At 36.8% G+C, this 12,994-nt stretch overlaps 2 protein-coding genes across 2 annotated transcripts; one reads left to right on the forward strand and one right to left on the reverse strand.

The window, feature by feature from the left end:
• Positions 1-6,979: 6,979 nt before the first annotated feature.
• DSM5745_11062 (bZIP transcription factor) lies at positions 6,980-8,012 on the reverse strand (the record flags this gene model as incomplete). The annotated part of the gene is made up of 3 exons (XM_026753078.1): positions 6,980-7,132; positions 7,223-7,806; positions 7,853-8,012. 3 exons carry the CDS (start codon positions 8,010-8,012, stop codon positions 6,980-6,982), a joined length of 897 nt encoding a protein of 298 aa, XP_026598401.1.
• A 3,822-nt stretch (positions 8,013-11,834) lies between these two features.
• Positions 11,835-12,980, forward strand: DSM5745_11063 (uncharacterized protein; the record flags this gene model as incomplete). The annotated part of the gene is made up of 1 exon (XM_026753079.1): positions 11,835-12,980. One exon carries the CDS (start codon positions 11,835-11,837, stop codon positions 12,978-12,980), a length of 1,146 nt encoding a protein of 381 aa, XP_026598402.1.
• Between the last annotated feature and the right edge of the window lie 14 nt (positions 12,981-12,994).

Here is a 12,994-nt window from a genome sequence, read left to right on the forward strand (position 1 = left end):
GTTTAATAATTTTTTAATAATACTAGTGGTTTATTAAACCTTAAAACCTAGTAAAAAAAAAAAAAGGTATTTAACTTAGTAAGGTTATTACCTTTTTTTTTTAAACTAGCGGTAAACTAGTATTATTATAGCTAGTTTTTTATAATTTACTAAGGCTTTTTATATATACTTAAAATTAAAAAGTGGTTTTCACAAGTTTTTATAGCTAGGCCAGCCTTTTTACTTAATAAAAAATTTATTATATTTATAAATTTATTATTTTTTAAGGATAGCTTTAACTTCCTATTTTTTTTTTTATTAATTAACTTTGTGGTTGGCAGTTACTTTTTTTTTTAGGCTTATCTTGCTATATAAATAACTTTAAAAAAAAATATAAAACACTAAATAAATCTTTAACTAATTATATATACTAGTAAGCCGGAGCTAATATACCTATTTTTTAATAATAAATTTAATTTTAAAGGGTTTATTATACTTTAGGTTAAGTTTTTTACTTAAATATATTAACTTAATATTTTTTAAAAATACTAAAATATTATTTTTAACCTTAAATTTTATTAAATAATATTTTTAATTATGGTAAAGCGCCTGTTTTTTTTATACCTTATTTATATAATTTTATAAGTTCTTATAAAGCTATTTTAAATAACATAAGCGCTTTTTAATAAAAAAATAAAATATTAATTTCCTTAGGTTTTTAAGCCTAGGAATTACTAGTTTTTATTCACGGCTTGCTATAAGTAAAGCGTAACTAGTTAAGTTATTTTTTAAGTTATTATAAGCAAAGCGTGCCAGTAGCAAGTATAATACTTAATTATTTTATTAGTAATTATAATACACGTGTAAATATACCTTAAGCGTTTAGTTTTAGCGCTTTATTTAATTATTTAATTAAGAATAATATACTATACTAAGTTATTGCTTAATACATAATACTTAATAAAAGGCTATTTAATACTTTAAAATAAAAAATAAACCTTAATTTATTATTATGCTCCGGGGCGACCCTGTATTATATATAATTTTTTTAATAAATAGGTTAGCTAACTTTTTTATAGTAATTTTATTAGTAATAAAAAAATATTTTACTTTCTTGCTAAATTAATTTATAATTACTAAAATTATATTATAAACACGCCCTTTATACTTTAATAAAGGTAGGCTAATAATAAAATTTATAAAAATATTTTTTTATAATATATTTAATATTAAAAAAGATATTAAACTTCCCCAAGGTAATTACCTTAAAACCTTAAACCTTTAATATAAGGGATATTTTTTAATATATACACGCGTATTTTTATTAAGCTCTTCCTATTAAAACTTATAGGTAAGTAGTTTAATAATTTTTTTATAGCTAAAATAGCCCGTATAAAAATTATTATAATATTATTTTATAATCTTATATTATAACACGGGCACAAGAGGTATATAAATAATACTTTTATAAAAAAAAAGTTTTTTTTTTACGCTATTTAGTAATAAAAAAGGCCTGCCTTAAATTAATAAGAATTATACTTTTAAGCTATTATTATAATTAGCCTGCAAGAGTGTTTTTTTATTAAGCTATAATTAATTATTATTAAAGGGTATTTATAACTAGTTTAGTGGTTTTTTTTTTACTTACTATTTTTATAATAAATATTTTAAGGCTTAAAAATTTTAAATACTTATAAGCTTAACCACGTGAAGGGATAGCTAGGTCCTTTAATATTATTTTAGTAGTAGTTTATTAAAAAAATAAACTTAACTTTTTTTATAAAGTAAGAAGCATTTTAACTTAGTGCTTTTTATTTTTTATTATATAATTTAATTATTATAATAATATATTTACTAAATTATACTTACCTAGCTTATACTTAATCTTAAAATTATAAGCCATAAGTAATTTTACCTATTATACCTACCTTTAATTTAAGATCTTTATTATAAAAAAATAATATAGGTTATTATAATTATACTACACGCGTATAAAATATAAAAAGCCCTTAAGGTAATAATACCATTTTTTAAAGCACTTAACTACCATAAGTAATTTTTAATTATAAACCTTATAATAAAGCTTTAGTTTATATAATTAATAAAAATAAAAGGTTATAAGGCGCTACTAGTCCTATTTTTTTTTACTAAGTAATTTTTTTTACTTTAGCTATATAATAATCCTAGTAATAATAAACCCTAATATATTAATAATAATAAAAATTTTTTTTTAAAATTAAAGTGCTGCAGTACTAGCGGCCTAGTAAAGTTTAACTTAATTTTTTTAAATATATTTTTTATATTAGTAGGAAATAAAAAAGGCCTGCTTTTATATTTTTTTACTATTTTTACCAAGAGCTAGGTTATTAAACAAGTTATTTTAGTATAACTAAAAATAAAGTGTTAGAAATAATTTATAAAGCTTAAAAAAACCTATAACTTATAAAATAATATTAATTTTAGTTAATTAGTAACAGTCCGGCTGCGGTTTAAATTAATAAATATTTTTTTTTATTTAATAATAAAGCCTAAAAACTTTACCTTTTTTTTATAAAAACTATATTTTAATAATTTTATATATAAATTATAGCTTTTTAATTAATTAAGGACTTCCTAAACATAATGCACATGTTTTTTTTTTATTTTTAAAAAAATAAGAATGTTATTAAGGTAAATAATATAAAATTTATTAAAAATCCCGCTTATAACTATATTTATATAAAATTAAAATGTAACTAGCGTATTTATTAAGCTAAAGGGTATAACTATATACTTATAGTAATTATAACAGGTCTAGAATACTGTCTTTTACTTATTTTTTTTTTTAATTTATATTTTATAATATATGTTATATAAATCTAGCTTGGTAAAATATCTTATATTTACTAGCTAATTTATTAGTTTATTAATATATAATAATAAATAATAATTTTTATTAGTTATTATATTTAATCCGCGATAGTTAATATAAAAATATAAAAATTTATTAAGTTTTTAAATAAAAAGCACTAGTGCTCCAGCGCTACTTTAAAATAGCCTAATTTATTTTTTTTAAGTATTTTATTAAAATACTTTTTTAATATTTATAACTTATATTAAAAAAAACTATAAATAAAACCCCATAAAGGCTTCTTACCTTTTTTTAATAAAATTTTATACTTTACTTTACTAGTTAAAAGTTAAGTAACTTTTTATTTAAAAAAAACTTTACTTTAGTAAATATACTAGGGTGGCAGGACCACCTTTACTCCCCCTTTAGTTTTTTTTAATTAATAAAATATTATAAGTACTAGTTTCTTGCGCATAGTTTTTATAAACTTTTATAATATTTTAATTTTAATAAAAGGTATATAATTTTACTAAGTCTATTTTACTATAATAAAATAAAGGTTTAAATTTAATTTAATTATTTAGGGACGTCCTAGGACTACTTAATAGTTTTTATAAATAAAATTAATAATATAATATACTAAGTTAAATATTTTTATAACTCCCTTTAAATTATAAACCTAAGTATAAGCTTGTAAATACCTGTAGTAAAAAGTAAAGGTGCTATTAATATATTAAACTAGCTATGTTATATAGTTAGTATTTATTTTAATACCTTACTTTTATAAATATTAAACTAAAATAAAATTAGTATTAATTTTAATATTAAGTAGTGCCTTAAATTATTAATTTACCTTATTTTTTTATATTTTAAAATTTGTAAGAATAGGGAAAGCAGTCTCCTTTTTTAAATTATATAACTTTAATAACTTAGGGCTAGGGGATTACTATTTATTTTTTATTAATTTTTTTTTAGGTTTTTTTTTATTTAAATAAGCCTTTAACAAGTGGCTTAATTTATTATAATTAAAATAAAAACCCTTTTTCTTGCGGTGCTCTTTTTTTTTTTTAAAAAGTAAGTTATTACTTTTTTTCTTGCTTTTTTTTTTTTTTTTTTTTTTAAAAAAGCCACTTTACTGCTGTTCTAGTTTTATTTTAAGTTATTTTTATTTTTTTTATTTTTAAAGTTAAAACTAGCTTTAAACTTTTTCTTCTTCTTAGCCTTTAAGGTTTTATTATACTTATTAATAAACTTTATATAAATTACTGCTGTATTTACTTTAAGTATAGTTTTTAAGGGTTTTTTTAACTTTTTTAAGTGTAAGTAAATATTCTTATTATAAGTCTTAGTAAGTATTTACACCTTAAACTTTAGATTATTAAAGTACAGGCCTAACTTTATAAAGTAAAGTTTTTAAAAAATAGTATTTTAAGTACTTTATTATTTAATTAAAAAATACTAGGCGGCACGGTAGCCCTGGTTTATAATTAAGTTAACCTATATATATATAAATTTTTTAAAATTTACCTAGATTTACTTATTATTTTAAAATTTAACTTAACCTTTTTAATAATTACGGGCATTTCTTGGAGTGTTTTAAATAGTAAATATAATTTTTTTATTATTTATTTAAAACTTTTTAAGGGTGTTATAAAAGTAATTTTTTAGGTTTTTAAACTAGATTTTAAGCTTTATTATATTTTTTTTTTAACTTTTTAATTTTTTTAAACTTAATCTTAGGCTCCTAAAAAGCCTTTTTTTTTTAATAAAGCTTATAATTTTTTAATAGCCTTTTAGTACCTTTTTTATATATATTTAAAACTTTTAAACCTTTTAAAGCTAGTGTTACTAGCACTAGGTTTTAAAAATAAAGTAGCTTTAAAATAATAGCTTAAGTTATTTAAGCTTAACTTTAAACTAAAATTAAAAGGATTACTAAAATTAATTTTTTTTAAATTTTATTAAAAGTATTAATAAGAAAATTAGCACGGGGATTAATAAAAGAATTAATATAAAAACTAATAATTTAATATTATTTTAGCTTTGGGTTACAAGGGTAACTTTTTTTTATTTTTTTTTAAAAAATATCTTAATTTTAACACGTGATACTAATTATATTAAGGTTAAAAAATAAATAAGCTAAAAATTATAGTTTTAGGCCGCTCCCCCTTTAAAATAGCTTTAATTATAATAAATTTTAAATTAATAGGTTTTAATAGTAATATAAAATAATAAGGTAAAGGGTATATTTTACCCTACGCTTTACTAAGCTAGTAAACTAAATTATTTAAGTTAGGTTTTTTTTTTAATTATTTTTAATAGTAATAAAATCCTTAAATATAAATAAAAAAGGGAACACTTTTTTAGCTATTTAAGTTTAGGTTTTAAAAATTTTAACTAAAATACCTGTAAACTGCCTTTGCTTACCCTTTAAAAATTTAGTTTAAAATATTATTATTAAAAAAGTTTAAAAAGTAATAGGTGCAAGCAACTTTAATTATAAAATTAATAAGTTTTAAAAATCTTTACTAATAATAAAAATATTAATAAAAAAATTTAATTAATAAAAATAAAGTATTTTAAACCCTGTTAAATAACACTAAAAAAGTTACTTAAAAATTTTAAAAAAGGCTGGCCTTAAGGCCACTTTTATAAACCTTTAAGCTATGCTTAAGCTATTTTTAATTAAAAAGTAAATATAAATTTAAATACTTTACACACAGGTTTTTACCCTAGCTTATACTTAAGGCCTACCTTAGCCTTACTTAACTAGTAGCCAAGACCCTAAATATTAATAACCTAGTTAAGTTATATAGCCTAACGTGGTGGTAAGGGATGCCAAGCCTTGGCGGCCTGAGGCTAAAGCTCAGGCGCTAACTCCGGACTAACGGTGGATTGGCTCCGGTGATGTCAAACGGAAAAATGTTGGCCCTGACAATATTATATAGTTTCCCCCTTAAAATACTATTTAATATATAGGTATATTAATTTATATAATATTTATTATATAAAGTAATATACCTATATATTTAACTAAGTTTATTATAGGTTACTACGGCCAGTCTGCTGCAAAGTTTAACTACATAGCCTTGTGATAAGGTTATTTAGGTTTATATGTTATTTTCTATACAAACGCGAATAGTAAAGTAACCAAAAAATACGGTAGTGGGTCCGGAAGCGGTGGGTCTGTCGCCAGAATACGCCCTCCCTCTATTATTTGGCTTTGACTAAGTTATTCCCAAGCGGATGGTGCCGGATCGCTGCTGCTGTCACTCGGAGTACGGAGTAAATTAGTAACTATGAGTCAACTTTCCTAGCTTCGAACCAGAAAGCTAGAGGCCATGGAGTGAAGCTGTAAACTCCTGGCTGCATACTTATGTCCGAAGTCCTTGAATAGTTATGCCCCTTAGTACTCGTACCCCTAGGCAGCTGCCCGCTCCCATCCGAGCGAATCAAGTTTAGTGATATTAAAGTCGTTATACCGCAATAGGCAACAGCTGCTTGTCGATTCCATTGCAGATCGGAGGGACGGGATACACTGAGCTCCGAACGGAACGTAAAGACAAAGAAGGAGAGCCGTGGCCATCAAACTAAGGAGCCTGGAACCAGCTCTGTACTGTAGTGTACAGTGTACAACCTCCTCCTATCTCCACGCGCGCTCCATGGCGCCCTCGCTCGACGGCGGAGCATTTCCGAATCTTTAGTTTTCAGCTCTACACTTTGACATACGAGGGACCGAATGAGGAGGTGTCATGATGAGCCATGGTTGCGCCGTGTTTGGGGGCCAAAGGGGCGGCTATTGGTCGGTCTGTTTTCGCCCCATCTCGTACAACTTAGATTGATTTAGCCTAGCCGCGCGCATCAGTGGCTTAATCAGATGGGATTGCGATAAGATTTGTCTGTATGGAACAGGCATGGAAATGATGTAATAGTAGAATTGTAGTAGTCTAATGATATGATGATATGAGAGAAGGGGATTGAGCTCAATTTCCCGTGTACTCCAGTCTCCAGTCCAGTCTTCAATCCAGGCCTAAGTAACGCCGAGTGCCATGCATCTATCCTGTAGAAAAAACAAACCAGCTTTATTGCACATCGTGCTGAAGGTACAATAGCCGTAACCAAAACACAAGCAGGAATCATAAGTCGTAAGAATAAAAGGAGGTATCAAAGTCATAGTAGAGGAGGGTACGCAGAATGAAGAGGGAATTGGTCCGACTCCAGCTCCGACTGCGGGGTCAAGGGACAGGCAAGCGACGGTTCCGCGGGTGTAGAAGGCGAGCTCTCAGAATGGTCGTCGCCGTATCCTTGCGACAAGGCTGGCATCTGGCGAGAAGAAAGAGAAGTTCGTTAGCTCCTTCTGCTTTGGAACTGCGGGTAGGTCGCCCTGATGGAAGGGAGGATATGGGTATGTACAGGAACGTTACTATTCTCCGCGTGGTGGTGGTGGTGGTGGTGGTGTTGTTGTTGCGGCGGAGAGAGGTCGATGCCCGCCATCGAGGCGTAGCTCATGTTGAAAGGGCTGATGATGTCGTCGTCGCCGTAGGAGGAGTACTTCTTAGTTGCGGGACCGGCGCCGTGCATTGAAAGCGGGAGGAGAGATGGCATCGGAGACGGGTAGTCGTGATGGTAAGGGTCGCTGTAGGAGTGGTGGTATGCTGCTGGGTGGCTGCCGTATGAAGAGTGGGAGTAGGGGTCGAGAGAGGAGTATGGGGGGTAGGACAGGATGGGCGGAGGCGAGGTGGAAAGTTGGCGCGTGCTTTGATATGAAAACATCGACCCCCGATCTTCCTGCGTGGAGTAGCTATCGTATGAAGCTCGATCTGTCGAAGCAGGGCTGTGGACGTCCGAAGTGGACTTGGTTGCGCGGGCATGCTTTGCGCGAGACTTGGCCGACACTCTGACTGGGGGTTCTGGTTTCTCGAGGGACCGTTCTGGCGATTCGGAAGCTGAGGCGGCGCGTTTCTCCAGATCCTCCAGCCGACGCTTTAGCTTCTTGCCTGTTACTAGTTAGACATGCTCAGGGATTTCAAAGACAAGACGTACGGTAATTCCGCTGCGCAATGCGGTTCTGGATGCGGCGCCGTTCAGCCAAATCGGAGATCTTGGTCCAGTCCTCATTTGGATTGGCATTGGGACTGAAGGCACTGCTGGTGCTGTGATTTCTTGAGCTCGCCGAGTAAGAATAACCGTTGGAGCGATGCATTGTTGAAGCTGTCATGTATGGGACAGGACTATGGGTGGGGGGTACTAGTGAAGGAGTGGTGATGAGTATGGATTCTGGACAACACAGCGGACGAGATGGGGAGGAAGGAGGTTATAAAGTCCAGCCTGGTAGATGGGCATAGCGGCTGAAAATCAGAGGAGGCATGGAGCGAGTATTTATTCACTGGAGCAGTAAAGAGCTGTTGCTAAGCCCCGGACTCCAACCCAAACAGGCAGTGCCATTGAGCCGTTGCGATAGAGGGCCAGTCCGTGCGAGTAGCTGAAAAAAAAAATCAATTATTTTAAATTGCTTTGGGACGACCATGTGCTGGTAAGGCTGCGTCACTCATTGAGGCTGTTTTGTTGCAATGCACGGAACCCCGGATGCCCGATATCACCGAGCGCCCTTTTACCTCCGTGGAATACGGGCGTAGCCTCAGGATGCAGGACCCAGGCAGGGGACCTGGTCCAGAAACACTCGGCTGTGCTCTTGGAATGTTCCACACTGACCCATCCATGATCCATCATGGTAGTGATCGTTCTCGATGAATTGTCGTTTGCGGGTGAATTGTGACTGTCGAGCCATGGTCCCTTGCCAGTGCTGTCGGCGTACGACATAGATGGAGATCGGGTTAGATCAGCGCTCTTCAGTTTCTTTATTGGTCCTTCCTTATTTCCATTTCCATTTTGTTTTTTTAGCAGAGTTAGCAGAGTGGCTCGTGGCTGAACGAGCACGATGCAATCCGAGTACGCCGGGCGATCGACGAAAGCGGTTAGCGCGACCTCTTTGATACCTGTGGGGAATCGGCCTGTCATCGCTCCGTCCTCGACTCCACGCTCGAACTTGGCAATTCTTCGCGAGTCCCGCAGTCAGTGCGTGGCTGGATAATTCTGACTGTCAACACCCTATCTACAGTTACACACAATTTAGCCTTCTCACTGTGATATTCTAACATCTTGCTCTTGCCTGTTGATCCTTCCTTCGAAACCACGCTGCATTAGCGGCATATCCCAGATTCCTCCTGTACGCCCGTGTATCAGCTCGGCCCAGAGTACGCATTGCTAGGGTGCTCTCAGTAACGGGCTATTGAATATTGATGTCAAGTTACTCCGGGCCCTGGGTTTGAGATTGGCGGCGCCGAATGTCGCCCCATGGAAACTAGATCAGTCCTGTATCGCCCATAGACTGTCAATATTCATACGGAGTATAATAACATCGAATTAATCTTCGCGATTCGACCAGTATCGCTCGACCCTGCAGTGCTTTGATGCATCGGACGAACCATAGCGCTCGGATCAGATCATGCTGGAGCTTGGCTCCCCCCTCCCCCGGCAAGATAGCGACATACCCGTCGTCTCGTCCGGGTTCCGGAGTAATCCATGCCTAATTGATGAATTGAACTCCGGTGATTCTCAATTCCAGCGAGACTCCGTCGAGGCGTCGACTAAGCGTCTAGGAGATTTCGTCATGACAAATTTGAGGGCGACGACCGCTAGCATGGGATAGGATGGGCCATGGCATGTATCACCTACCCTACATGAAGAAAACGCCTTTCGCCCAATCACAATTGCATTTCGGTTCCCAGAGTTGGGGGCGCCCCGAATGACCTCTTGCGTCTGAGATGCGGCGAGAAAACATGCCACAATTATCCAAACGCACGGTCTCGATTTCGGCCACGTTGCACCCCTTGATCTTGGCACTCCGGCTAAGGATAAAGATCTCACTCTCCAAGAGGGTGGATACGCAATCGCGGACGGAGTAGATCCCAGTTCTTGATCCTGCTCTCTGAGGTCGGGAGTTTGGCGTCTTAGAAAGCCCGGCGAGTCTCGGTAACTCGTACTTGTGAAGCCACCAACCTAACTCAAATCCCCATTGCCATGACTCTCGCGACTCGCCACGTGCCTTGGAGATAACAACAGTGCAGACCTACAAAGCGCAGAGTCTGTACATGTGGATCATGCGCTACCAGGTCGAAGTGGAACTCCGCCGTGGCTGACGTTGGCTCCCTACCTTTGGAGTTGGGGTCCAGAATGCTCTCAGCCTCTCAGGTTCTCACCAGCCCAGACTCCTTGCTGAGCCGACCTGCCGTGCCATGACATGAAACTCGTGGTTCAGGTTGTGATACATGCCAGTTCGCTCGTGGACCTGGTTTGCTACTATTATTATGTCGACTCGGCATGCGACAACGCCTATTGGTTAGTTGGCTGTCGCCAATAACCGAGCCAAGGGGAAGGTATGTTCGACAGCCGACGGCATATTGTTATCTCCGCCATAACGCCGCCGAATTCATCCCTTGAAGACCACGCGTTCAGCTGAGACCCCGCCTATGCCGAATGAGCCTCAAAGCCCTGCGGCTGACCGTTTAATGGCCGCAAGCAAGGTTGTAGAGGATTCCTCGCGAGTCCATATGGAGACGCGGCTGAACAAGTTGGCACTGGATTGAAGATTCCGAGATAAGTCAATAACGGACGCTAGCGGACGCCAGTAAGTAGGGCTGAAGAATCCAACAGCAGTTTCAGAGCATCATTGGCTGGCTCGCAAGCTCCGCAAATTCCGCCGAATTTGACCCTGCCTGCCCCCCTAGAAAGCCCTAAAATCTGCCAGTCCAGGATTCCACGAGCTGTCCAATCATACTAAAGCATATCATGTTGATGTGTTTCCATGCAAAAAGCTCCGAGTCCACAAGATAATGGACGCCTGACCTGAAGTCAAACAGGTAAACTTTTATTACCGGTTGGGGGCCTAGAAACAGGCGCTGTTGGTTTGCATGTAACCCAAACGGCGCCCGGACTGGCTGTGACGAGCAAGTTAACTCCTCTCACGATCGCTCCCCTACCAGATTTGACTTGAAACATCTTCAAGCTAGGTTCCCCCAGTAATTACTGGTTTCGACCCCAGCAAATTCTCGAGCAGAGCCGCGCAATAGAAATGTCGAATGGGTGCACAGAGCCATGCGGTCAGCAGACTCGAATTCCCAGCAAACATTCTAGAAGCAGTGAGGCAAGCCACATGAGCGGTCAGATTCTAATTTTGTCGGGAAGGGCCGAAAATATGCACTTGCCTGTATGAGACTGTGAGTGGCATTTACACCTTTTGAGTCCATGCACTTTTATGGGTGCTCTGCCTGTCTGGAGATTATCAATCAAGAGGGCTTGGTGTGACTCAATATAGCATAGGGTACCAAATACAATGGCGGGCAGTGGTCGGTGGTCAGTGGTCTAGTGTTGGCATGATCCGTGTCATAATTGGCCGGTTGGGTAATAATGCCTTTGATTCCTCTTACTGATAAATGATGTTAGCCAGGGTCAAGGCCAAAGCTTAGTGTTCTGTCCGTGGAGATTCTCGTGGCTGACCAGGAGGGGATGTATTAGCTTTGTCATCCTGTTTGGATTATGATCCTTGTTAGTCTCACGTGCCTACTACTGGATCCTCACATTGTTGTGACACTGTAGAAGAAATGGCGTTAGCCCTTGCCTTGAACCATCAGAACCCACTTATATCAAGCCCAATCTAGTGGGTTGGTCCAATATCTCTTGACAATGAATCTACTTTGTCTATGGAACAGACGAGTTTGAAGACATTTGCTGAGGCAATTTCATTCACAGAATGCCTTTGACCTTTACGGGTTTGCATACTGTGTTCTTCACCACACAGTCTCTCCTCTACCCCTTCTTCTCAACACACAGGACCTAACACAACAGACCTTCACACTATCATGCATCAGAAGGCCAACAACTGCAACTGGGGATTACGCGTGTCTTTACCATATGCGAAACCACGAAGGTGGAACTGAAGCCAACATTTGGCGCTTCAACAGCAGCCATGTCTCGGGCGTCAGGCTTGGGCGACTTTGGTCGACTTCCATATGATGTTCGATGCTTAATCTGGACTGAAGTCGCGGAAGAAACGAACCCTTCAACAGATTTGGCTTTTCTAGCCTCTGACCCTTGTTTCTTACGAGCCAGCATTCTCCGAGCAAGCATCCTACGAGCCAGCAAGGACATGTACGAGGAAATAAACGGCTTTTTGTTCTTCGGGGGCACGTTGCAGATCGAGATGGGCCCGCATGCTGATACCCTCCTCCGCTTTTTGCGCTATCACGCTCGTCAAGTTGACTCCAGTCCCTCTCTACTTGGTGAAGGCGGCGTTGAGACCTCCCTGTACATGGACTCCTGCAGCCTCGATCTGTTTCCCTGGCATATACTCGACGGAGTTGAAGTGATACTTGAATCGCCATACACAATGGGGGTTGAGGGTATATACTACATGTGGAGAAACATTGAGATTGCGGTCAAGCTGCTTAGGAAGGCTTGTGTTATACGCCGCCTCACCGTATCTTTTCATGAAGAAGACCTTGTCCATCCGGGAAATCCTGGTCTGCGTGACTTTGACTACGGGTTCTTTCTACGTCCCTTCGGCCAACTGCGACAAACGATACCCCTCATTGAGATAATGTCTAGTTCGAATGCCTTCGTATCTCAATTAGATTGGAGATCCATCGACTGTATTCTTGGTACGAACTACGAGCCAGGGACGGACAACGAGCCGATTGGCCAGCAGGAACTCCGATGCAGATTGGCGGAAGACTGGTACAACGTTTGCCTCATGGCTTCAACTCCCGGTGCTCAGTGGGGGGTTTCACTTTCGACCCTTGAGCCTATTCATCAAGCGATCCTTGCGGGATGGTTGAGGGAGATGCCAGGCGGCAAAAATGAGTTCGAAGAACGATTTGACTGGCTGTGGACCAACTGCCGAGACTTCTTACACAAGGTCAACCCTACATTCTCCCTTATCCTGAAAACATATCGGGCTCTCAAACATAGGACATGGGCAGCTGATCCCATGGATGATCGCTTCGCTCTCAAGAAAACGATGACCGAGCTTGATGGACTAGCTGATTCCCTGGGCGCAGCCTATATTACCTGTTTTAATGGCTCCCAAGGCGTTGCTCAACAGCCATATCATTAGCCAGCCTCGTCTCG

The sequence above is a fragment of the Aspergillus mulundensis genome (assembly GCF_003369625.1).
Source record: "Aspergillus mulundensis strain DSM 5745 chromosome Unknown scaffold_18, whole genome shotgun sequence".
NCBI lineage: Eukaryota > Fungi > Ascomycota > Eurotiomycetes > Eurotiales > Aspergillaceae > Aspergillus > Aspergillus mulundensis.